The sequence below is a fragment of the Coregonus lavaretus genome (assembly GCF_964263955.1).
Source record: "Coregonus lavaretus genome assembly, contig: HAP1_SCAFFOLD_2547, whole genome shotgun sequence".
NCBI lineage: Eukaryota > Metazoa > Chordata > Actinopteri > Salmoniformes > Salmonidae > Coregonus > Coregonus lavaretus.
In genome coordinates, this window is record NW_028165614.1 from 1 (window position 1) to 27,538 (window position 27,538).

Below are 27,538 nucleotides of genomic sequence, written 5' to 3' on the forward strand. Positions count from 1 at the left end.
TATGCATGTGGTGACATTGTTTCTGAGAGAGCATGCATAGCTGTGCATGTGGTGACAATGTTTCTGAGAGAGCATGCATAGCTGTGCATGTGGTGACAATGTTTCTGAGAGAGCATGCATAGCTGTGCATGTGGTGACAATGTTTCTGAGAGAGCATGCATAGCTGTGCATGTGGTGACAATGTTTCTGAGAGAGCATGCATAGCTATACAGTGAGGGAAAAAAGTATTTGATCCCCTGCTGATTTTGTACGTTTGCCCACTGACAAAGAAATGATCGGTCTATAATTTTAATGGTAGGTTTATTTGAACAGTGAGAGACAGAATAACAACAAAAAAATCCAGAAAAACGCATGTCAAAAATGTTATAAATTGATTTGCATTTTAATGAGGGAAATAAGTATTTGACCCCCTCTCAATCAGAAAGATTTCTGGCTCCCAGGTGTCTTTTATAGAGGTAACGAGCTGAGATTACGAGCACACTCTTAAAGGGAGTGCTCCTAATCTCAGCTTGTTACCTGTATAAAAGACACCTGTCCACAGAAGCAATCAATCAATTAGATTCCAAACTCTCCACCATGGCCAAGACCAAAGAGCTCTCCAAGGATGTCAGGGACAAGATTGTAGACCTACACAAGGCTGGAATGGGCTACAAGACCATCGCCAAGCAGCTTGGTGAGAAGGTGACAACAGTTGGTGCGATTATTCGCAAATGGAAGAAACACAAAATAACTGTCAATCTCCCTCGGCCTGGGGCTCCATGCAAGATCTCACCTCGTGGAGTTGCAATGATCATGAGAACGGTGAGGAATCAGCCCAGAACTACACGGGAGGATCTTGTCAATGATCTCAAGGCAGCTGGGTCCATAGTCACCAAGAAAACAATTGGTAACACACTACACCGTGAAGGACTGAAATCCTGCAGCGCCTGCAAGGTCCCCCTGCTCAATAAAGCACATATACATGCCCGTCTGAAGTTTGCCAATGAACATCTGAATGATTCAGAGGAGAACTGGGTGAAAGTGTTGTAGTCAGATGAGACCAAAATGGAGCTCTTTGGCATCAACTCAACTCGCCGTGTTTGGAGGAGGAGGAATGCTGCCTATGACCCCAATAACACCATCCCCACCGTCAAACATGGAGGTGGAAACATTATGCTTTGGGGGTATTTTTCTGCTAAGGGGACAGGACAACTTCACCGCATCAAAGGGACGATGGACGGGGCCATGTACCGTCAAATCTTGGGTGAGAACCTCCTTCCCTCAGCCAGGGCATTGAAAATGGGTCGTGGATGGGTATTCCAGCATGACAATGACCCAAAACACAGGAGTGGCTCAAGAAGAAGCACATTAAGGTCCTGGATTGGCCTAGCCAGTCTCCAGACATTAATCCCATAGAAAATCTGTGGAGGGAGCTGAAGGTTCGAGTTGCCAAACGTCAGCCTCGAAACTTTAATGACTTGGAGAAGATCTGCAAAGAGGAGTGGGACAAAATCCCTCCTGAGATGTGTGCAAACCTGGTGGCCAACTACAAGAAATGTCTGACCTCTGTTATTGCAAACAAGGGTTTTGCCACCAAGTACTAAGTCATGTTTTGCAGAGGGGTCAAATACTTATTTCCCTCATTAAAATGCAAATCAATTTATAACATTTTTGACATGCGTTTTTCTGGATTTTTTGTTGTTATTCTGTTTCTCACTGTTCAAATAAACCTACCATTAAAATTATAGGCGGATCATTTCTTTGTCAGTGGGCAAACGTACAAAATCAGCAGGGGATCAAATACTTTTTTTCCCTCACTGTACATGTGGTGACATTGTTTCTGAGAGAGCATGCATAGCTATGCATGTGGTGACATTGTTTCTGAGAGAGCATGCATAGCTATGCATGTGGTGACATTGTTTCTGAGAATCAAAGAAGGCACATAGCTATAGATGTGTAGTGGTCTGGTGCAGTGGTGACTTAGTTTCTGTTTCTGAGAGGGCACATAGCTATAGATGTGTAGTGGTCTGGTGCAGTGGTCTGAATGGCCTGAGGCGATCTCTTAGGTTCTGAGGGGTGAAAGGTCAGGACAGTCAATCACAGTGGCCCCTCCATCCCAGCATCCTTTGTGTCCATTCAGAGTCCTCTCTTCATTAACTTCTTCTGAAAGGCCCCCCAGCTGCAAGAGGGAGGGAGGGAGGGAGGGAGGGAGGGAGGGAGGGAGGGAGGGAGGGAGGGAAAATGAGAAAAGAAGGTCAATGAATACACATGACATGGGCTCTCTTCACTGTCATTGAAATGGAGGGAAACAAAAACACAAACAGGTAAATAATATAAAGGAGGGAGCGGGAAGGGAAGGGGAGATGGAGAGAGACCGTTGTGTAAAAGAGAGGAAGACTTTAAGGCAGTCCATATGTCAAAGTGGCAGAATAGATGGATGACAGATAGAATATGTAGTTGTCTTAGGGGGATTGACCAATGGAGGACTTGATCAAATATCAACAGGAGGAAAAGGCTAGACAAAGAAGATGAGAGAAGGAGAGAAAGAAGTGGCCCTGCCCAGAAACAACCCCTACCCCTAGAGCCGTGTGTAGATCTGGAGGAATGGATAGGTGTATAAGCAATACGTCCATTTCCCTCCGATTGGCTAGGTGGGTTAAGCACGTTCCGATACTCTCTTTACAGAAAAATGTTGGGAATTTCTTGGTTCCACCGTCATAGTCTGACAGTCCCAAGCTGATGAGGTTTTCAGATCGTATCCATCATTTATCAAAGTATCAGAGAATGTCTCATCAGACAGTATGAAAATGGTATGCACTCACTAACTGTAAGTCGCTCTGGATAAGAGCGTCTGCTAAATGACTGAAATGTAAATGAAATGTAAAATAGTTGTGTATTTTGTAGTTGTGTATGTGTGTTTGTGTGTGTGCACCCACATCTGAGTGTGATTTGTGTGTGTACCTCTATTTTCTGTCCACAGTTCCAGTTTGTAGTGGGTCTGCTTGTGGCGGTGGTGCTGTCTGTGTGGGTGTGTCTGAGTCGTCTGTACACAGGCATGCATTCTGATCTGGTGAGTCTCTTCCTCTGCCCCGACAGTACTGTATAAAGTACTTTATAAAGTACTGTATAAAACATTCAGATCCAATGCAGGATTTATTATTCATACTGTATGTCTGGCTGGCACTCTTAACTAGGGGGCCCTGCCTTTCACATTCATCATGCCATTACAGAAGAATAAGTAGTTCATTATGACCTGTAAAGAGTTTTTGGAGTAAAGTTGAGATAACTGAGGTTCCAGTACAACACTCAGACCAGAGGAGGTTTGTGGGAGGAGCTATAGGAGGATGGGCTCATTATAATGGCTGGAAAGGAATGAATGGAACGGTATCAAACATATGGAAACCACATGTATGACTCTGTTCCATTAATTCCATTCCAGCCATTACAATGTGCCTGTCCTCCTATAGCTCCTCCCACCAGCCTCCTCTGACTCAGACCAGCACTTCATCACCATAAAGACCACATCACCCTTCAAACTACTATGAATATGTCTGTCTAAGCAATTACAAAAATGTATAGAATACATGTACTCTATATACTCACCCTCCCTGATGGTTTCAGGATGTGATCTGTGGTGCTCTAATCTCAGCCACCTATCCATACTGGGAAACATTTGACCGGCTCCAGCTCAACTCCCTACTCTCCCCCGTCTGGGCGTTGGTACTGGCCTTCTTCCTGAGCTTCACCTACCCTGTGCTGGACCATTACACCACTACCATCCTGGGGGTGGGTGCAGGCTGTTCTGTGGGCTACTGAGTGAATGAGAGGCTGGGGGTGATGTTTGAGCCCCAGGGGGTGTTACCCGTACCCCTGCCAGCACTGACACTGGGTGGCTTAGCCCTGGGCAGCGCCCGCTTTGTGGTGGGTGTCGTGGCGTTGGTGGCGACTCGACAGATGGTGAAGACAGCCAGTCTGTGGGTGCTGTGCTCCTGGTATGGAGTGTCAGTCAAAGACAGACGCCAGGAGAAGGAAGGAGATGGAGGTGCCGTATAAATTCACCACCTATACATCCATAGGCCTGGTCCACTCTATTCTGGTCAATAGACTGTTCATAGGACTGGCACTGCTATGACCCAATGCTGTTACTATATAACATGAATGATGACAGGATCCTAGCAAGTGTTGTATAAAAATGTGCCTTGTATATTTCTCTCTGACATTTTTACCTTTTATACCTCTGATTTTATACATTGATTCTGTATTTCACACATTATTGTGTAACTTTGAAAGACTGAAGACAAATTAAAAGATTCAGAATTATACCGATTTTATTTTCAACATGTTATTTATGACCGTTTTTTCTCCCTTGACTTTTGTAAGTCCTTGATACCTCCTTCCTTTTTTATCACATTCAAACATACCTAAACACCTCTAGAATTACAGTACTGCATTGTACAGTCGTGGTCAAAAGTTGAGAATGACACAAATACTAATTTTCACAAAGTCTGCTGCCTCAGTTTTGATGATGGCAATTTGCTTATACTCCAGAATGTCATGAGGAGTGATCAGATGAATTGCAAAGTCCCTCTTTGCCATGAAAATGAACTTAATCCCAAAAAAACATTTCCACTGCATTTCAGCCCTGCCACAAAAGGACCAGCTGACATCATGTCAGTGATTCTCTCATTAACACAGGTGAGAGTGTTGATGAGGACAAGGCTGGAGATCACTCTGTCATGCTGATTGAGTTAGAATAACAGACTGGAAGCTTTAAAAGGAGGGTGGTGCTTGAAATCATTGTTCTTCCTCTGTTAACCATGGTTACCTGCAAGGAAACCAGTGCCGTCATCATTGCTTTGCACAAAAAGGTCTTCACAGGCAAGGATATTGCTGCTAGTAAGATTGCACCTAAATCAACCATTTATCAGATCATCAAGAACTTCAAGGAGAGAGGTTCAATTGTTGTGAAGAAGGCGTCAGGGCGCCCAAGAAAGTCCAGCAAGCGCCAGGACCGTCTCCTAAAGTTGATTCAGCTTCGGGGCACCACCAATGCAGAGCTTGCTCAGGAATGGCAGCAGGCAGGTGTGAGTGCATCTGCACGCACAGTGAGGCAAAGACTTTTGGAAGATGGCCTGGTGTCAAGAAGGGCAGCAAAGAAGCCACTTCTCTCCAGGAAAAACAAACATCAGGGACAGACTGATGTTCTGCAAAAGGTACAGGGATTGGACTGCTGAGGACTGGGGTAAAGTCATTTTCTCTGATGAATCCCCTATCAGATTGTTTGGGGCATCCGGAAAACACATTGTCCGGAGAAGACAAGGTGAGCGCTACCATCAGTCCTGTGTAAAGCATCCTGAGACCACGGGGGGCCAGTATGAAAATGTATGCACTCACTTAACTGTAAGTCGCTCTGGATAAGAGCGTCTGCTAAATGACTAAAATGTAAATGGGTTGCTTCTCAGCCAAGGGAGTGGGCTCACTCACAATTTTGCCTAAGAACACAGCCATGAATAAAGAATGGTACCAACACATCCTCTGAGAGCAACTTCTCCCAACCATCCAAGAACAGTTTGGTGACGTCCAATGCCTTTTCCAGCATGATGGAGCACCTTGCCATCAGGCAAATGTGATAACTAAGTGACTCAGGGAAAAAAACATCGATGGCCAGGAAACTCCCCAGACCTTAATCCCATTGAGAACTTGTGGTCGATCCTCAAGAGGCGGGTGGACAAACAAAAACCCACAAATTCTGACACTCCAAGCATTGATTATGCAAGAATGGGCTGCCATCAGTCAGGATGTGGCCCAGAAGTTAATTGACAGCATGCCAGGGTGGATTGCAGAGGTCTTGAAAAAGAAGGGTCAACACTGCAAATATTGACTCTGAATAAACTTAATGTAATTATCAATAAAAGCCTTTGACACTTATGGAATGTATGCTATTATACTTCAGTATACCATAGTAACATCTGACAAAAATATCTCATAACACTGAAGCAGCAAACTTTGTGAAGACCAATACTTGTGTCATTCTCAAAACTTTTGACCACGACTGTATGTCAGAGTTCATGTCCTGTTGTATCTTTCATTAAGTAGATAAAGCTCCGCCCAGGAGCATTAACCCACCTAACAAGACCAAACCAGTCAGACACATCACAGCTTTGTGGCTTCCTGTTATTTACACTCATACAGTGCATTTGGCCTATATGCTGTATGACAAACCTTTTAATGTAAATGACTGGAATCGATATCATTGCTCAGAGCAAAGTCTTTAAATGGTACAGTATACGGGTTGAAAGCTAATGTGAAGCAGGACTGAGATGAATTCAGAAACACAGGCTGACATCTCATGTTCATTTTAATTACCATGGAGATAAAAATACAGCCACATACTTTGTATATACCAGCCTACAGTTTCTATGGTTAATTCATATACTGTTGTACATTTGTCCAACAGAAATACCATGCGTGATTTAAACTGAACAAGTCATTTGGGGCCGAATCCTAACTTTTGCACTCATATCTCAAGCTTTCAATGTGATGTCAATGGGAGATTTGTGTGAAAACGTGAGTTCCGCTGGGGCAGGTTGGGCCGTTCTCTGCTGGAGCTGAGAAAGCTTGTGTTGAGATGGACTGAGCATGAGTAAATGAACCTGTGTTGGTTGATGAGTTTGGTGGTGTTACAGGTTCGGTGTGTGTTTGGGTGTGACATCACACCCAGGGTGTGGTTGTGACATCACAGGAAGGGCTCGATGTCGATGTCCAGGGCGGAGCACGGCATGGTGAGCTCAAAGCGGTTGATGACATCAGGGTGAAGGACCCCGAGGCGTCCTATGCTCTTCCCGCAGGCAAAGATCTCAGCACAGCGACCAGGGAAGAAGGTGGAATCTGAAAAAGGGGAAACAGAAGAGGGGGGTGGGAAGGAAGGAGAGGTGAAGAGGCTTCTCACAGTGGTCCAGTGATAATAAACATAAAAAGTGCAGTCTCTGACTAAATGTTTCCACACAGACGAGAGAGACTCAAGATCCATTCCTATGCTGTTCTGTTCTCCTCTCCCATGGTGCTTCACTTCTTCCCACGCGGCTTTGCTCCTAAAAGCTAATGTATTCCTTAGCTCACCGTTCGGATGCTTACTCATAACTAGCTAAAGAAATCGCTCTACATTTTGTGTGTGTGTCTCTTCCAAAGCAGGGCAGCACCATGACAACCAGTCTTTAAAAATAGTACACTAATAGCTAAATAGGTGACAACCTATTCCACCCACCCTGAAAACCCTCTCAGATTAATTCTCTCTGAGCCAAGGTCAACACTAACCAGACAGTCAAGCATGCCTTTAACAGTGAACGGGAAGGTCTGAATTTGACATAGTTAAGTGAAACGTGGGCATCTGCTCCTTAAGAGTCCCTCTCTCTCTCCCTCTCTCTCTCCCCCTCTCCCTCCTTCCATGGGGTAACATTTCAGGAGGTCCTGCAGGAGGGGAGGTACTCTAGAGGTGAGCTCTCGGAGAAGATCATGACCCTGTAATTGGGTTAAGGACACACGGAGTGTGGAGCTCAGCAGCCTAATGGTGCTAGAAGGCTCTGTACAGTTCTGTGTGTGTGTTGTTCATATATGTTTTGTGATTGTATGTGTTTTTTGCATGTGTGTTGTGTGTCTGGTCTGCATAATAGCGTGCTAGTGGTGGAAATGTGACAGTCTAACTGGTTTTCTGTAGCTGTATAAGTGTGAGTGTTTGTTTCAGGCAGTCTATCTCCCTGTAAACCCAGGCAGGCGCACTGCAGCAGCAGACGTGACTCACATGCAGTCTGACTCCCCCTGCTGAAACGATATGCTCTTTCCCTCCCTCCCTCTCTATCCCCTGATTTCCAAGTCTCTCTCTGTCCTCTGCACCCCTGCTCTCCCTCTTCACAACCTCCTCATCCCTCTCCCTCTGTGGTACTTGAGCCCATCGATTTCCCCAATGTCTGATTGTGGCAGGAGACACACACATCCAGAGGTGTGACCTTGAGAGAGAGAGCGAGAGCAAGAAAGTGGGAGGGGTTAGAGCTACTTGAGCCCTGCAGAACCCACAGCTCATAAAAAACACTGATTTGTGGATCAAGCTTCATTAGTGCAATGGAAAAACATTCACTTCACTAGAGCAGACAAAATACCCCTTAGAATCACAATATTTAATTCCGGCTCTGGAAATACAGCCACAACTGTACTGTATGTTGAGGATAGGTATGAACTGTGAAGCTATGATATGGGACTTTCTAAGGACTTGGGCCATCTGTACTGTATTCTATTCTATAATATTCTACTGTATCTTAGTCCATGCCACTCTGTCATTGCTTGTCCATATATGTATATATTCTTAAATTCCATTCCTTACTAGATTTGTGTGTATTGGGTACTGTATATGTTGTGAAATTGTTAGATATTACTTGTTAGATATTACTGCACTGTCGGAGCTAGAAGCACAAGCATTTTGCTACACCCGCAATAACATCTGCTAAACATGTGTATGTGAAAAATAAAATTTGATTTGATCTCAGTAGTCTAAACTGGACTTCGTTTCCTTCAATGGCAACTGATTGGTGAAAGTTCTGGATAGGTTTTCTACTGCAATTTATAATACTATTATAGTGAGACAGTGCTGTCATCCCAGTGTAGGACTTAGGCCATGCCCCAATAGTTTTACACCATTTCCTTTCCTTGCCACCTTTCCTTCATAACCACTGAGTTGGGACAGGCTTGACATGTCAGTTGAAAGCACCATGGTGAAAACTGAAAACCTATCCAGAGCTTTCACCAATCAGTTGCCATTGAAGGAAACGGAGTCCAGTTGAAACTACAGAGATGGCTCCCTGGTTGTCATACCATCGGCAGCCTGGATGTGGTAGCCATCGCCCTGGCCTGGTTTGACCTCCAGCAGCTGCATGACCCGGTCCATCAGGCCGTGGATCACCTCGAACCCAGGACTCTTGTTGTAGTAGACGGCACACAGACGACGGTTGTTCCTGGCCCCCACGTCTGACAGAGGGAGAGTAGAGGAGAGGACAACGTGGCCATTAGGATATACTGTAGGATGTCTTTAAAAACTGATTATGACAGTGTGTGTATTCTTGAGTATGAGGGAATCAGTATGTAAATGAATGTTTGTCCTAATAAATAAATTAGAAAGTCAGGCATACAATGACATTATTTCTACACATATCCATGAATACACTACATTATGAATATTTGGGTTACACCCACACACAAACACACCTTTGGTTCCATCCTTGAGCACCACGTCTGAAATCTCAAACAGCCTGAGGGGCAGAGGCATCTTCCTGTTGGCAGCCACAGTCTTCAGCAGGCCTGAGAGCAGGGTGGTGCGCGCCACCTGGTGGAGAAGACGAGCACTGCTGTTTACAACACCAGCAGCCTCTGACACACCCACCCAGTCACACAGCACCCTCTTATGGAGGAAACACTCACATCAACAGGGGGTGATAGAAGCCATTAAACTGTTTTACTTGATAATTGCTGTAATTTATACCAATTGTAAGAGATCATTCAGAGACCAAAGGGGGACTGTTTATAATGTTATCACAGAGACATGATTAATCGAAGGTAATGGTGGTTCACCTGGAACTCAGCTGTCTTGGGGTTGGAGATGTGACATGCTCTGGTCTCTGAGATGTTCTTCAACAGCTTGTCAGCTATGTCCTCCTGAGAACACTGCACAGGAAGACAGATACAACACATGAAAATGTGTGTATATGTTTATTTATTTGGATCCCCATTAGCTTTTGCAGAAGCTACTCTTCCTGGGGTCCACAGAGGTAGAGAGAGTGAATGAGTGAGTGGTCATTACCAGGGCGAAGGTGAGGGCCTCCGTGAATCCAGCAGCAGCCAGGTCCTGTCTCAGCAGCTCTGACAGCTTATTCAGTGGGAGCTAAAAACACAACAAAGTCATGAGATAGAAAACAAGATATCACCACTTAATACCAACCAACCAGCAGCTCCAGTCAACAACCAATCAACTTCACTCCTGAATAACCTGCTGAAAAATCCCATCACCTGATTGGCTACGGTATAGGTGCGTGGCGTGGTGCGGGGAATATTGTTGAAACCGTACGCCATGGCGGCGTCCTCCATGATGTCACAGGCGTGGATGACGTCAGAGCGCGTGGGCGGGATCTCCACCTCGATCTGTTCGCCGTCGCTCATGACCTCTGAGCGCAAGCACATCTTGGTCAACAGCTGGGCGATGTGCTCAGTCGACTCACTGGAGACAAAAAAACATTACAAACATTAAACAGTGGCAGGTAGCCTAGTGGTTAAGAGCGTTTGGTCAGTAACTGAAAGGTTTCTGGTTCGAATCCCAGAGCCGACTAGGTGAAAAAAAGTCTGTCATTGAGCAAGGCACTTAACCATAATTGCTAATGTAAGTCGCTCTGAATAAGAGCGTCCGCTAAATATACAATGTAAACCATTTATAAGCATCTGCAGGAATGTTGGTAGCATTCTGCTTAGCATTTAGAGCAGGGGTCTCCAACCCTGTTCCTGGAGAGCGACCATCCTGTAGGATCACTCCAACCCCAGTTGTAACTAACCAGATTCATCTTATCAACCAGCTAATTGTTAGAAAGGTGCACCAGATTAGGGTTGGAGCGAAAACCCACAAGAGGGTAGATCTCCAGGAACAGGGTTGGATATTAAGTCACTTAGTTACCTGATGCCAACTTTGCGGTTGATGAAGTCTGCTGACAGAGTCTCCTTCCTGTAAGCTAGCTCCTGAGGTCACATGGTATAGCAGGACGGTAGAGGGTTAGGAATAGAATAGGGATAGTCAGAATTTACATAGACCAGTGGGTTCTAATAGATACTGAACAAAAATATAAACGCCACACTCAACAATTTCAACGGTTTTACTTAGTTACAGTTCATTTAAGGAAATCAGTCAATTTAAATAAATTCATTAGGCCCTAATCTATGGATTTCACAAGACTGGGCAGGGGCGCAGCCATGGGTAGGCCTGGGAGGGCATAGGCCTACCGACTGGGGAGCCAAGCCCAGACAATCAGAATGAGTTTTTCCCCACAAAAGGGCTTTATTACAGACAGTTTCATCAGCTGTCCGGGTGGCTGGTCTCAGACTATCCCGCAAGTGAAGAAGAAGGATGTGGAGGTCCTGGGCTGGCACGGTTACACGTGGTCTGCAGTTGTGAGGCCGGTTGGACGTACTAACAAACTTCTCTAAAACGACTTTGGCGGTGGCTTATGGTAGAGAAATTAACATTAAATTATCTGGCAACAGCTCTGGTGGATATTCTTGCCGTCAGCATGCCAATTGTACGCTCCCTCAAAACTTGAGACATCTGTGGCATTGTCTTGTGACAAAACTGCACATTTTAGAGTGGCCTTTTATTGTACCCAGCACAAGGTGCACCTGTGTAATGATCATGCTGTTTAATCAGCATCTTGATATGCCACACCTGTCAGGTGGACGGATGATCTTGGCAAAGGAGAAATGCTCACTAACAGGGATGTGGACAAAATTTGAGATAAATATTTTTGTGCGTATGGAACATTTCTGGGATCTTTTATTTCAGCTCATGAAACATGGGACCAACACTTTACATGTTGCGTTTATATTTTTGTTCAGTATATTTTCCCACAAAAGGAAACAGACTGCAGAGTGATGGTAAGGGGATACAGTACCGGGTACCGACAGGTCCTGCCGTCTGGGTACACCACCTCAGCCTCCTCTACCCTGAGAGAGAGAACGTGACATAGATCAAGAGGAGTCTATTAAAGTGGGGCCGGGAAAAGGAACTTCTTATGACTATAACTTCCAGTAATTCATGGTCTTATTTTACACACAAAAAAACATTAGGTTTAGCTATTAGTGATTTAATTTCAGTGATAGAAATCTAAACAGCTGTTGCCTGGACTCACGTGAAAGGCTCCTCACAATACTCGCAGAACATCGTCACCATCATGTCCAACACGATTTTTGCCTTGGTAAGATCAGTGGCTGTGCACTCGATAAAAACATTCTTTGTATTCAAGGTGATTTTGGAATGGTCCCCTAAAAAACAACAGAGGGGGGACTGTTAGAACAGTATCTACAGCATACGATGGGTTAATCAATATTGGAAGTCCACTAGGTTAATAGTTTTGCCTTATAACCTGTGGTCATATGTGTGTGTCCTCACCATTGATGATTGGCGGCATAGACAGGACAATGCCGTTGCTGTCATAGATGACAGGATATACAGGCTTGTCTTCAATGATGTGCAGATAGTGTCGCAAGTGGCTGTCTGTCTGAGAGGGAGAAATACAAAGATGACATAGGATGACAGAAATAAAAGATCTCTAGCCATAGCCAATCACAACTCACATCACAGAGGCTCATAATCTTTGTAGCCAATCCCTGCTCACCTTGTAGAGGCTCATGAGTTCATGTGCGGTGTACTCCTTTGCCTGGTTGAGAGGTTTGAAGCGGATGTCACCAGGTGGCTTGGCTGTGTAGGTGAAGGGGCCTGAAATGGTGTCCAGGTCATGGGTGCCGATGGCAACCAGAGTCCTTTTCCTACAGAGCACAGATTACAGTCAACTCGCACACATTGTCACAACTTCCACTGAGACAACACATCTCAGAGACTCCCAGAGAAGAACACACTGAAAGTAATCAATGAAGTATGAGGCATGGTATTGAAAAGGGTCTCTGACCAAAACATTGACAATAAATATGCAGAGGTAAAATTGTGTGTGTAAGTAAGCCTTGTCCAAGCCAATAGGCTCCTGGCCCTATCTCCTATTTTTGCAGCATAAGGCATTTTGATGTACAAGTACACCCGCTGGACAGGATGCAAGACTGTCGCAGGGTCTTACCACCAATCAATTTCCTTAATGCTGAGTGCCAAGCATAGAGGCATCAAAGTCTTTTTTTTCTTCTTTTTTTTCGGGGGGATGGATCAGCTTAATATTGCAGATAGATTGCATCTTCTATCAATGTAATTGTCTGCATCACTTCCAATCCCCCATGTTTTTTTTATTTTTTATATATATATATATATATATATATATATATATATATTCCCCTTTATTACTTTTCAACCCCACCATCCTTTCCCTACTTGGAGTAAATTAGTGAACAACAACGCCCAGGCCTCTACTTCCGGTCTATACTTACTATCTACACCTTATGGACAGAGTTAATTTTACAATAATTCTATATCTATATATCTATATATCTATATATATATATATATATATATATATATATATATATATATATATATATATATATATATATATATATATATATATATATATATATATATATCTATCTATCTATCTATCTATCTATCTATCTATCTATCTATCTATCTATCTATCTATCTATCTATCTATATATATATATATATATATATATATATACATACATACATACATATATATACATACATACATATATATATATATATACATATACATACACATATATATATACATATATTTATTTATTTTTTTGCTCCTGAACTTCTTCTACTCTCAACCTCTCCGATCATTTTCATGATGTCCATCCGGTTTGCTTCTAAATGCCATATCTTTCTAACTGTGCTCTTTCCCAAAAGCTCCCAACATACAACCTATATACTTATTATGGACACAGTATGCTTACATTATTAGCTATCTTTGTTATTATTTGTTGTTATTTGTTATTAGTCCCATCCTTCAACTCTATTCAATACCTCCCATCTATCTCTTAACACCATCCATATAGGATTTCTATTTGCCATATATATTTCAACCATACTGTGATGTTTTACAAAAGTTCTGAACCTTTCTATTCTCATTGCTTCTACAGATTGTGAATTAAAAATAAACATTTTTGCTAAAAGTATTATTATATTATTGATTGATTGACTATGACTTTTCAGATCACCCAGTAATGCTATCTGCAAGGTTAGTTCCAGGTAAATATTGCAATCCTTTAGCCATTCCTGGACCTGTGTCCAAAAACAAGCTACAAATGGACAGAACCAAAACAAATGATCTAATGATTCTATCTCTTCACAGCAAAATCTGCAGAGCTGGGAAGATTGTATCCCCCATATAAATAACATTCTATTGGTAGCAAGAATTTTATATAATAATTTAAATTGAAAGATTCTAATTGTTGAATCCGGTGTCGTTTTGCGTGTCAGTTCATAAACACTATGCCATGGGATCGGTACGTCAAAGATCTCTTCCCAACTATTTTGCAATCTATATGGGACTGCTGTCAATCCTTTGGTCCTTAAGTGAAACTGATATACTTTTTTATTTATCACAGTTTTCCTTAACCAATTATGTTCTTTAATGCAAGGCCGACAGACAAGTTCCTTACTTTCTCCCCCTTCAACTTTCCTCTTCCACTTTTGCGGTAAGGCTGCAATTATTTGGTTGTAATTTTGGGTAGAGCAGACATTTCCATATGTTTTTATTAGCTGCATGTGCGACATAACTCCACCAGTCCTACCGATGATATCATTTACGAAGATTATACCTTTTTTAAACATTCTGTCAATAAATAAAGGTTTTTTGTCAATTAGTATATTTGAATTTAACCACAATATTTGTTTCATTATTTGTTCTGTCGTTTCTGGAGGATTAAATTGAAATTGCAACCAACTTTCTATGGCTTGTTTTAGAAATAGTGACATTTGGGAGATTATTTCCTTTTCAAATAACTGAAAGTGAGAGGTTGTAATCTGAATAAAGGGAAAAAGGCCTTTCTTGAACAGTGGGTGAGACAATCTTACTAATTTGCTTGAGAACCAGTTCGGATTTAAGTATAACTTTTGGATGACTGAAGATTTTAGTGATAGGTCTAATGCTTTAATATTTAATAATTTCTGTCCTCCTAATTCATATTCATTATATAAATATGCTCTTTTAATTTTGTCTGGCTTGCCGTTCCAAATAAAATTGAATATTTTTTTCTCATATAATTTAAAAAACTGTTTGCTAGGCGTAGGCAAGACCATAAGCAAATAGGTAAACTGGGATAATACTAAAGAGTTAATCAGGGTGATTTTTCCACAAATTGACAGGTATTTTCCTTTCCATGGTAGTAAGATCTTATCTATTTTTGCTAACTTTCTATTAAAATTTATTGAAGTGAGATCATTTATTTCCTTTGGGATATGTATTCCGAGTATATCCACATCACCATCAGACCATTTTATTGGTAAACTACATGGTAATGTAAAAATTGTATTTTTTAGTGATCCAATACGTAATATAGTACATTTGTCATAATTTGGTTTTAATCCAGAGAGGTTAGAAAATGTATCTAGATCCTCTATGAGGCTGTGGAGGGATTCTAGTTGTGGATCTAAAAGAAAACATGAATCATCTGCGTACAATGACACCTTTGTTTTTAAGCCCTGTATTTCTAATCCTCTGATATTATTATTGGATCTGATTTTAATAGCTAACATCTCGATGGCCACAATAAATAGATATGCCGATAGTGGACAACCTTGTTTCACTCCTCTTGACAGTTTGAAACTTTCTGAGAAATAGCCATTATTTACTATTTTACACCTAGGGTTACTATACATGATTTTGACCCATTTTATAAGAGATTCTCCAAAATTGAAATGCTCCAGGCATTTATATATGAATTCCAGTCGAACTTTATCAAATGCCTTTTCGAAGTCTGCTATGAATAGCAGGCCTGGTTTCCCATATTTTCCATAGTGTTCTATTGTTTCCAATACTTGCCTTATATTGTCTCCAATGTATCTTCCATGTAAAAAACCTGTCTGATTAGAATGAATAATATCCGACAATACCTTTTTAATTCTATGCGCTATACATTTTGCTAGGATTTTTGCATCACAACACTGAAGTGTAAGGGGCCTCCAATTTTGTAAATGGACTGGATCTTTATATTTTCCACTTGTATCCTGTTTCAGTAATAATGAGATCAGACCTTCTTCTTGAGTGTCAGATAATCTACCATTTACATAGGAGTGGTTAAAACATGCTAATAACGGTCCTCTTAGTATATCAAAAAAGGTTTGGTATACCTCGATTGGTATGCCATCCAACCCTGGAGTTTTCCCGGACTTAAAGTCTTTAATTGCATCCAGAAGTTCCTCCTCTGTAATTTCACCTTCACATGAGTCTTTCTGTGTGGCTGTTAATTTGACATTATCAATAGGAAAAAAATCTCTACAATTAGCTTCAGTTAGAGGAGATGGAGGCGACTGAAAAGAAAACATATGCTTAAAATACTTTGTTTCTTCCTTCAAAATATCATTAGGTGAATTATGGGTGACTCCGTCAATTGTAACCAGTTTCATTAAGTTCTTTTTGGTAGCATTCCTATGTTGAAGATTAAAAAAGAATTTTGTGAATTTTTCCCCATATTCCATCCAGTTTGCTTTATTTTTATAATATATTACACTTGATCTTTCTTGAATAAGTTTTTCCATTTCTTTTTGTTTTTCCTCTAATTTATTCTGAGCCTCTATGTTACAGTTTTTATTGCCATCTATCTGTTCTGTTAGACTTTCTATTTCCTTTCTTAGTATAAACTCTTTTGACCTAAATTGCTTTTGTTTTCGAGATGAGTACTGAATTGCATGGCCTCTAAAGGCACATTTAAAGGTGTCCCATACAATAAGGGGATTCGCTGTACCTAAGTTATGTTGGAAAAAGTCAGTTATAAATTCCTTTGTTCTAATTATAAATAAATTATCATCTAATAGGCTTTGATTAAATTTCCAATATCCTCGCCCACGTGGAAATTCAGTCAGAGTAATGTATATGCCTATTATATGATGGTCCGACCGCATTCTGTCCCCTATCAACACTTTTTTTACTTTTGGTGCCAACGAGAATGAGATAAGAAAGAAGTCAAGATGACTAGCTTGATTCAGTCTCCGCCATGTATATCTCACTAGATCAGCATATTTAAGCCTCCATATATCTACTAGTTCTAATGTATCCATGACATTCACAATTTCCTTAAGAGCATGTGGGTGATTGTTTGTGGTGTGATTTCCTTTTCGGTCCATTGAGCTATTTAAAACAGTATTATAATCCCCCACCATAATAATATTGTCTTGAGTTGCTTGCAGGCTTGATAATTTATTATATATATTGTCAAAGAATTGTGGATCATCATTATTTGGTCCGTAAAGGTTAATGAGCCATATCTGTTTATTGTCCAATACCATATTTAAAATAATCCATCTACCTTGCGTATCTATTTGGACAATTTGCACATTCGGATCGAAATTACTATTAATTAATATCATCACCCCTTTTGAATTTCTTTGCCCATGGGAGAAGTATATTTCCCCCCCCCCATTCTTTTTTCCACGCTACTTCATCTCGAATTGTTGAATGAGTTTCCTGTATACAATAGATATTATATTCCTTCTCTTTGAGCCATGTAAATATTGTTCTTCTTTTGTTATTATCAGCTAAGCCATTACAATTATAACTGGCTATACTTATTTCACCATACACCATAATGAGATACAAGTTTCAAGTCTATTTATCATTACATATGTTTGTAAATTTACCAATAAAAAATAGCGTAATGATTGAGTGTCCATATAGCTGTACCGTGATATTTGCATTGCTACGGAGTAACCCTTCAATTGTTCTCCACTAATTCCCCCGCTAAAGCCCCTCCCCATCCCAAGTTGAGCCGTCATCCCAGTGATCAGCATCCCCCCCACGTCCCTCCGTATCCCTAAGGCCCCGAGAGGCCAGGACCCATCCATCGAAAACAGCACACAGTGCCACCCACAAAACAGAAGCAGGTTAACCGCCAAAAGCATTTCCAATGCTTTCACCTCTATATATATATATATATATCTATATAACTATTTTTTTATTTTTTATTATGCATATCCTATTTTCCATCATTATCAATTAATATGCGTAATAATGTCGGCAGTTCACGCATAGGATTCTAACATATAACCAGGATTGCCATTGTATTACATTTAATTCATTGACAAGCAATTATTATCCTAGCAAATAATTCCCGCGGTCCATCCCATACCCCCCCCCCCCCAACATCCCCACCCCCCCCACAACAGATGCCAGACCAGTACACACGCACATACTCACATACTCCAACACACTCAACCCCCCCTCCTCCACAATCCACCATAAAATCCAATACTCAACGGCTGTTATATCCCAGAGCCCAACTCGAGAAATAACTTGATCTACGAGTGCACATACAGTTAAAGCTGATTGAGAAAGCATGCAAATTGAGCAGAAATTGACAACAATGTGAGATTTGATTAATCTACTTAATCTATGTCAAGTCCTAGGTGATGGAGATCAGATCCACCCTCTTCACCTGAGACACAAACACTCTGATCCCCTGTTGTAACCATTTTCCCAAGCATCTCCATGCGGTCAGACCTTTGATTATTTTGTGCCACCTGGGCCACAATGATAAACCCCCTCTCTGATTGTCCGAGTGTGACCCCCTCCCCATGGGTTACTGCAGCCAGTGTTGCCAGCACTGCCACTACCTGGGAGGGTGTACCCCACCGGAATCCCCACCGGCTAGGTAAAAGGTCGTCAAGGTTCTCATTAGCAGCTTTGAGAATTTCCTTGTATATTATGCTCTCCCATCAGGGGGCTCTGGCTTTGTAGGACCAACCCTGCCAGGCAGGCTCAGAATCTTGAGGGGGCGGTGCTGCTCAAGTAGGTCTCTGACCGCATTTATTTCTCTATTTAGGCTGCATATTCACAGCAGGTCCATAAAATAGATGGGAACTTCTCTTTGGTGTATGGGTCGCTCAGGTGGGTGTCCAGGTTATAGGGTTAGGGATCTTTCCATCATGATAGGACAATGAATAATTAGATTAGATGTTTACTATATTTAAAAATGTATATCCCTCATCTACACAAAATTGAAAGCTCTCTCTCTCACTACCCCTGTTCATAGACCCCCGGTCGGCTCTGGGATATGCAACCATTTCCCCTCTCACTCACTTAACGCCGTACCTTTTCAAACACAAAAATGCACACCACATAGTTGACTGCGGAAGAAATGGGCCGAGCGTGCAAACGCACCCGCATCCACATCTGCTGCAAGGGGGAAAGGACGCCAGAGAAAACACAGGACCAACCACAACAACCATCCGCCAAAACAACAACCTCCCGCCAAAAAATCCATGTTCTAATTATTTGTATATAAAGATGTATTATTCTGCTTGTTATATCGTTTTATCCATTTATAAAATACTATACTTACTATAAATATTATTTAATATTACAATCCCTATCATTGCTAGTATCAGGTGCTCCAATATTTGACTCCTCCATTACAACTTTTAGAATAGCCATGGAGTAGTCTTTGTGTCTCTGAACATTTGGTTGTCAATATATAATTTATCCACCACTAGTGCAACACGTTTCCCTTTTAATCTGTTTTCCTTGAAGATTGGATACAGAACTTTGCGCCTTTCTACAATCTCCTTCGGGAACTGATCATTCATGCCTATTTTCGTGCCAGCAAGTCTTTTTCCCAGGCTTTTCACCATAGCTTTGTCCTTAAAAAAAGCAAATTTGGCAACGATTGGGCGCTCATATTTCTGTCCTCTTTTTCCGAAACGATGTACACGTTCGAGTTGGATTTTATCGACAGCCTCGAGTGGGATTTGCAGCGCTGTATGCAGGAAGTCCTTCATAATATTCTCTGTTATTTCTCCCTCCTTTTCCTGAATACCCGTAAGTACTAGATTTTCCCTCATCGATCTAGTTTGGATGTCTAGTAAGGCTTCTCTCAGAAGATTGTTCTCCTTTTTTAATTCCCTAACGTCCGTTTCCATTTTAGAGACTGTCACTTTTATTTCTTTGGTTTCTTTCTCCATTACCAAAGCTTTTTCGTCACTCATTTGAAGACTCGCTTTCAACTCTTTTACGTCTTTACTGACCAGTTCTAATATGCCCAATTTGTCATTTATCGACTTCAACAGGTCGCTTTCCACACTTACCATACCTAGTGGTGAAAAGCATATATCATCTGTATCTGTCGATGAGTCGCGTTTTCTTTTGGGGATCGGCTCTCCACGCTTGTCTTCAGTCATGTTTGGGTGTTGCTTGTTGTAGTAATATTTGTCGATATATTTCTCTAGCCTTATGATCTTATTTCTGTTATTATCCAGATTGAATTATATTAACTGCGAATTTATGAAATGCTAATATTTAGTCTAACTTACTGATTTTGAATATTATGTTTTTATCTTGAGGTGTTTTGTACCGATTTCTATTCAATACGCCATCTTGTTTACGCGCCTACTCTCAAAGTCTTTGGTATGACTCGACCGAGGACCAAACCCCCAACCTTCCAATCTCAGGACACTAACCTCAAGGCCACTGAGTTGGTCAAACTTGTGTATGTGTGGGAATTATATATATTTTTATATGAAGGTAGAGATGTGTTAGGTGTCTGACTAACCTACAGACGTTCTGATGGAGTTTCTCCTGTAATTCAATGAAGCTGTCGTAGCGTTCCAGTGTGAAGGTGATGTTCCTCAGGACTGCAGCCACAGCGTGGGGTCGCACAGCAGCCGTCTGCGACAGGCACAAACAGGGGCCCCCACAGTCAGGATTCTCTCATTCATCTCTAAAATTCCACTCTCTTACTTCCAACACTTGACCCAAAGCCTCCTTTGCACAGCCTCTACAAATGTAGAGGCATTCATCAACAGTTCAATATCTTAATTAATCATCTTGTCACAAAGGACTGCAGTGGTGGTTCATACATCAACCCTAGACTCTGCCCAGAACCCAGGTCATTAAACTAAAATAACATGTTTTCCACCCCCCTACTCTGTGATGACCAAATGAACCAACCCTACACTCGGTCCAGAACCCAGGTCATTAAACAGAGGGGGTGGTCCGTGTTTTCCACCCACCTCCTCTGATGACCAAATTAACCTACTCTACCTAAGACCCAGATCATTAAACAGAGACAGAGAGTCTGGTCCGTGTTTTCCACCCACCTCCTCTGTGATGACCAGCCTCTGAGGCTCTCCTCTGGCTGGACTCACACGCCTGTAGCGAGGGGCTTCCATCCTGGAGCGCAGACACACATGGACATGGGCATGTCAATACAGAGCTGAAGACAACACACACGATAAAGCAGCACAAGCTGAAAGTACTTTGGCAATGTAAGAGTCATGTTTAAGCACACAATTCTCCATATAGATGTGTTTACATACTTTTGCTTGAAGACCTGCAGGCCCCTGACCAGTCCTTCCAGACACAGCAGGTCATAGCGGTTAGCTGGAACATCGATCTTATACAGAATCACATCAGACGCCCCCTCTGCCTTGGTGTCCCCCTGTTCACGACTGATGATGTCCTTCTCGGAGGTCTGAAGGACAGGGTTAGAGGGAGGATGGGTAGCCCGAAAACACTCAATTGGTTATCACACAAACAAGTGGATATGGTTGAGGTTCATCCTCAGTCTTCTACTCACAATCTCATCGAGCTCCAGCCCAAATTCAAAACACAACTCATCAAATTCTTCATCAGCTGAAAGAAAGGGAAAGAGAATAACATTTTAATATCTGTTGGATTAATTCGTTTATTTTGGTCCCACCTCCATTCTTAATTTAGTTAGATTTTACTAGTTAAATGGACGTAGCTATGTGGTGGTCAGTCAGTAGCAGGCTAGAAGGTCTGGACTGGGAAATGATGCAATCGTCGTGAAATAACAAGCATCAGTTCTGTCAACACTATCAAATCATGTTTTCAATCACTATTCAGTAGAAATAGAGTAGATACCGTTGTTGTGTAGGTAAAATATTTGATATGTTCTTAAACAACCCACAAAAAGAGTGATACGCTGTTATTGCCACGGCATCAGCCACTGTTAGTTGAAGCTAGCGAACACTTTGCCCATCCATTCAAACATGCAGCAGCTAGCTAGGTAGCCACGGCAGCCAGGTAGCTATCTCGCTTTAGCTACGTTCCTTCTGTCTGAAAACACAACGCAGAAACAGACTAGTTTAATTGTCAAATTTCCTGAATATCTATTACTTGATATGGTAAGTAACATTTCTTACTGTATGTTCTGCCCAAGGCATGGAACAGAAGATCCCTTTTGACACTGACAGTCGGCATGTTGACCACGGCTAACCGCTAGATGCTAATCCTTCCGCCAAGACTGAAGGACCCCTCGAAGCCGCCTGTAGCTGTCCGGGATAATGCCAGTCTGAATTATTGGTAAAGCACTACTCTTACCAAAAGTCACATATTGGCATTTCGTATCGAATTATATAAACGGAAATTTAAAACAGTTAATTCACAGTCACACTGGATTATCGAAGACCAAGTGTAACGGGGTAGAACCGTTTATGTATTGTGAACGCAGCCTTGTTAGTCTGCCAGTCCCAGGTGGGAAGGAAAAGGGAAAGGCTTTCAAGACAACTGGGAACTCGGAAAAATACGAGGTCAAATCATAACGTCAGCGATCTTCAGGTCGGAAAGTCGGAGCTTTAGAAAGAGGCCCGAGTTCCCGAGTTGAAATTCAGAGTTGGATGACTGTTCAAAACAATTTTTCCCATCCGAGCATGTTTCTTTCTGAGTTCCCAATTGTCTTGAATGAACTGAAGTCGGAAGTTGGAGATTTCCGAGTTACCAGTTCTGAGTTCCCAGTTGTCATGAATGCAGCACTAGTCAGTTGCACAACTGAATGCGTTCAACCCAACCCCTCTGAATCAGATAGCTGTGGGGGCTGCCTTAAAGGAAAACTTCACCCAAAAACTATTATTTGGTATTTGTTTCATTAGTCCATTGTTGACATAGTCCCAAAATGTTTTGCTTGTCAGCAATCAAGTTTTCAAGATATGTAACTTTCCAATGTATTTATAAAGCTATTTTTACATCAGCAGATGTCACAAAGTGCTATACAGAAATCCAGCCTAAAATCCCAAACAGCAAGCAATGCAGATGTAGAAGCACTGTGGCTAGGAACAACTCCCTAGAAAGGCAGGAACCTAGGAAGAAACCTAGAGAGGAACCAGGCTCTGAGGGGTGGCCAGTACTTTTCTGGCTGTGCCGAGTGGAAATCATAAGAATACATGGCCATTACTGCCAGATCGTTCTTCAAGATGTTAAAACGTTCATAGATGACCAGTAGGGTCAAATAATAATCACAGTGGTTGTAGAGGGTGCAACAGGTCAGCACCTCAGGAGTAAATGTCAGTTGGCTTTTCATAGCCGAGCATTCAGAAGTTGAGACAGCAGGTGCAGTAGAGACAGAGAGAGAGGGAGGGAGAGAGAGGGTCGAAAGCAGCAGGTCCGGGACAAGGTAGCATGTCCGGTGAATAGGTCGGGGTTCCATAGCCGCAGGCAGAATAGTTGAAACTGGAGCAGCAGCATGACAAGGTAGCCAGTGGCAGTTTTAGCATGTGTGGCAAAAAAATAATATTTTGGGGATGCATGCCAGCAAAGCCACTACACTACACAACACTAACAATACATTCATTGCACTATAACGGTGACAAACGGTGCCAACAAACTGTTAGGGTCTACATAAAGCTGTCCCAACAGCAGAGCTTTCTTTTCAGCACCATGGAGTGAATCCTTACCACCACTACACCTGGCTATCAGCGGAGCCTTGTCTGGCAGCGAAACAGTTCATTCAGCCTCATTTACTGCCTGTTTTAAAAACAGAGCTGATAGGCTGACTTGCTCAAACAAATGTGGTTTCTACTGACAATTGAGATGTACAAACTATGGCATATGGGAACGACGAACGGATAAGAGGCCATCCGAGCTAGAACGGACGTAGTCAATATAGAGCATGGGCCGTTCTTACAGTATTACACCAAGTCAGAACCGTAGGATAAATAAAGGGGGCATGTAAGCAGACAATGAAAGTTCTTACAATATTCGATGAATACATTTCTCTAAAACAGGCTATAGGCTACATGTGTACCACCATGTCAGAACAGTAAAGGAAAGGGGGATACCTAGTCAGTTGTACAACTGAATGCATTCAACTGAAATGTGTCTTCCGCATTTAACCTTTACGGGATCGGTGTCCCGTATACGGGACGGTTGAGCTAACGTGCGCTAATGTGATTAGCATGACTGTTGTAAGTAACAGCAAACTTTCCAGGACATAGACATGTCTTATATGGGCAGAAATCTTACATTCTTGTTAATCTAACTGCACTGTCCAATTTATAGTAGCTATTACAGTGAAAAAATACCATGCTATTGTTTGAGGAGAGAGGACAACAACAAAAAACGTATCATGGCAACTGGTTTGATACATTCACCTCTGAAGGTAAATAATGTGCTTACATTCAGTAATCTTGCTCTGATTTGTCATCCTAAGGGTCCCAGAGATAAAATGTAACATAGTTTTGTTTGATAAAATCCATTTTTATATTCAAATGTGGGAACTGGGTTCTACAGTTTGAACCCCTGCTGTCTCTGGCTCCACACGCACCCCGCCCGGCCATCTAGATGTGTGAAAGTTAGTGTATAAGCTAATGATCCATCATGTATGACATTCCTGGGAGTGTGTAAATTTACATTTTGTATTACCATATCATTTTTGTATGTTCTCTACAGTTATATACTTGAAAATGTATCAATTGACCAATTCGGCACATTTGGGCAGACTTGATACAAAATAGTCCAGTATTGCAATGCTTCACTGGATCAATCTGAAACTTTGCAAACACACACTGCTGCCATCTAGTAGCCAAAATCTAAATTGTGTCTAAACTGCAATATTATATTGTGGCCTTCTCTTGGATTTCAAAGATGATGGAACAAAAAAATAAATAGAAATCGCATGTTTTTTTGTTTGTATTATCTTTTACCAGATCTAATGTGTTATATTCTCCTACATTAATTTCACATTTCCACAAACTTCAAAATGGTTTCAAGAATATGCAGATCCTTGCTTCAGGTCCTGAGCTACAGGCAGTTAGATTTGGGTATGTCATTTTAGGCGAAAATTGAAAAAAAAAAAAGGGTTAACCTAACCCCTCTGAATCAGAGAGCTGCGGGGGGCTGCCTTAATCGACATCCACGTCATCGTAGGCTAAGTTATGAGGGGGGAAAGGGACCCAATTATTAGGGTGAGGCACATGGGATACTAACAATAAAAATACAAAAGGATAAACATTCACATGCAACGCCATGGCCCAGAAGTTACGATCTTGTCTCATCGCTGCAACTCCCCTACGGACTCGGAGAAGGACAAGAGCCAAGCCGCACTGCTTCTTGACACACTGCTCGCTTAACCCAGAAGCCAGCCGCACCAATGTGTCGTAGGAAACACAGTCGAACTGACAACCGAAGCCAGCTTGCAGGTGCCCGGCCCACCACAAGGAGTCGCTAGAGCACGATGAGACAAGGAAATCCCGGCCGGTAGAATATATAGTGAAAACAATAATGGTCCTAAAACGGAAACTTGAGCAACACCGAAACGTACAATTGATTTGTCAGTGGACAAACCATCCACAGACACAAACTGATATCTTTCCAACAGAAAATATCTAAATCAGGCAAGAACTTGTCGGTGTAGACCAATTAGGGTTTCCAATCTCTCCAAAAGAATGTGGTGATCGATGGTGTCAAAAGCGGCACTAAGGTCTAGGAGTACGAGGACAGATGCAGAGCCTTGGTCTGACGCCATTAATAGGTCATTTGTCACCTTCACGAGTGCAGTCTCAGTACTAATATGGGGTCTAAAACCAGACTGGAGCGTTGTCGTTGATATTCTAATCAATAATGAGGAGAGACAAGGTCAATCACCAATCAGGATATTACTTTATTCAAAACGTATTAATAAGGTAGTAAGTGAGGCTGGTCGACCCAACACTCTTGAGTGTTGGGCCGAGAGCTCTGACATGCAGAAAATGCAGAGTTCCTTATATAGTAGATCTAAAAATGCTTAGTCATGGCTGGTTCCACCCTTCCCATGCAGACCGGGGCACCATAAGCCACTTTGGGTTCATCTGTTAGTTATTTGCACGGGGTGTTGTTCTACCCCCAGATGGCAAGGATGATTAGAAACAATTAGATGTTTGTTCTACTCCTTCAGGCTATCTCTATCTCAGTTCCACACACCACATCTTGTCTATGGAATGCAGGCTCAGTCAATTGTCAGCTCAAGCTATCTCTATTGACCATTCGCCCAGATTAGCTGCAGGGAGCTAGAGTGGAGACCATCCCTTTAAAAAAACACAGGATTAGTAGAACAGAAATGTCTTACTATTTGGTAAGTATATCATTTAACTATTAATATCAAACCAATCAGGTAAAAACGTTTTGTATACATTACTTGTCTTCAGGAAGGCAGTGAGTTGCTGCGCAACAGCTTTTTCCAAAATTTTTGAGAGGAACGGGAGATGCGATATAGGCCGATAGTTTTTTTAATTTTCCAGGCCATGGTTTTGTCTTTTTCACGAGAGGCTTTATTACTGAGTTTGGTACACATCCAGAGGATAGGGAGACGTTTATTATATTCAACATAGGAGGGCCAAGCACAGGAAGTAGCTCTTTCAATAGTTTAGTTGGAATAGGGTCCAGTAGGCAGCTGGAAGGTTTAGAGGCCATTACTATTTTCGTGAATGTGCAGAGAGATGCAGGATTAAAAAACTTGAGTATCTCCATTGATCCAAGATCCTGGCAGTTTGGTGCAGACTGAGTTTTGGAGAAATATGCAGATTCAAAGAGGAGTCTGTAATTTGCTTTCTAATGATCATTATCTTTATGTCGAATAAGTTCATGAATTCATCACTGCTGAAGTGAAGGCCATCCTCTGTTGGAGAATGTTGCTTTTTAGTTAGCTTTGTGACAGTATAAAAAATAAATGTTGGATTGTTTTTATTCTCCTCAATTAGGTTGGAAAAGTAGGCTGATCGAGCAGCAGTGAGGGCTCTTCGATCTTGCACTGTACTGTCTTTCCAAGCTAGTCGGAAGACTTCCAGTTTGGTGGAGCGCCATTTCTGTTCCAATTATCTGGAAGCTTGCTTCAGGGCTCGGGTATTTTCTATATACCAGGGAGCTAATTTCTTATGACAAATGTTTTTTGGTGCGACTGTATCTAGGGTATTACGCAAGGTTAAATTTAGATCCTCGGTTAGGTGGTTAACTGATTTTTGTACTCCAACGTCCTTGGGTAGGAGGAATCTTTGGGTTGCCCGAGAATTTATAGCACAGCTTTTGATAATCCTTGGTTGGGGTCTGAGCAGATTATTTATTGTGATTGCAAACATATTAAGATGGTGGTTCGATATTCCAGGATTATGAGGATTTGTTTTTAGATCCACAATATTTATTTCATGGGACAAAACTAGATCCTGGGTATGACTGTGGCAATGCATAGGTCCGGAGACATGTTGGACAAACCCCACTGAGTCGATGATGGCTCTGAAAGCCTTTTGGAGTGGGTCTGTGGACTTTTCCATGTGAATATTGAAGTCACCAAAACATTTTACGTTATCTGCCATGACTACAAGGTCCGATAGGAATTCAGGGAACTTAGTGAGGAACGCTGTTTATGACCC

At 41.9% G+C, this 27,538-nt stretch overlaps 1 protein-coding gene and 1 pseudogene across 2 annotated transcripts; one reads left to right on the forward strand and one right to left on the reverse strand.

Annotated features, from left to right (window-relative positions):
* Window positions 1–2,959: 2,959 nt before the first annotated feature.
* On the forward strand, window positions 2,960–4,111 carry LOC311115673 (sphingosine-1-phosphate phosphatase 2-like; annotated as a pseudogene). Its single transcript has 2 exons — window positions 2,960–3,049; window positions 3,601–4,111. The product of its transcript is annotated as a sphingosine-1-phosphate phosphatase 2-like (transcript).
* Window positions 4,112–6,319: 2,208 nt separating this feature from the next.
* Window positions 6,320–22,606, reverse strand: LOC311115677 (phenylalanine--tRNA ligase beta subunit-like). The gene is made up of 16 exons (XM_084190835.1): window positions 22,067–22,606; window positions 21,478–21,533; window positions 21,218–21,372; window positions 20,999–21,071; window positions 20,452–20,567; window positions 12,396–12,546; window positions 12,170–12,278; window positions 11,910–12,042; window positions 11,673–11,724; window positions 10,685–10,746; window positions 10,030–10,237; window positions 9,824–9,904; window positions 9,595–9,687; window positions 9,232–9,349; window positions 8,842–8,994; window positions 6,320–6,867 (listed from the first exon to the last, which is right to left on the reverse strand). The coding sequence occupies exons 1-16, from the start codon at window positions 22,122–22,124 to the stop codon at window positions 6,716–6,718; spliced, it is 1,770 nt and encodes a 589-aa protein (XP_084046961.1). The 5' UTR covers window positions 22,125–22,606; the 3' UTR covers window positions 6,320–6,715.
* Between the last annotated feature and the right edge of the window lie 4,932 nt (window positions 22,607–27,538).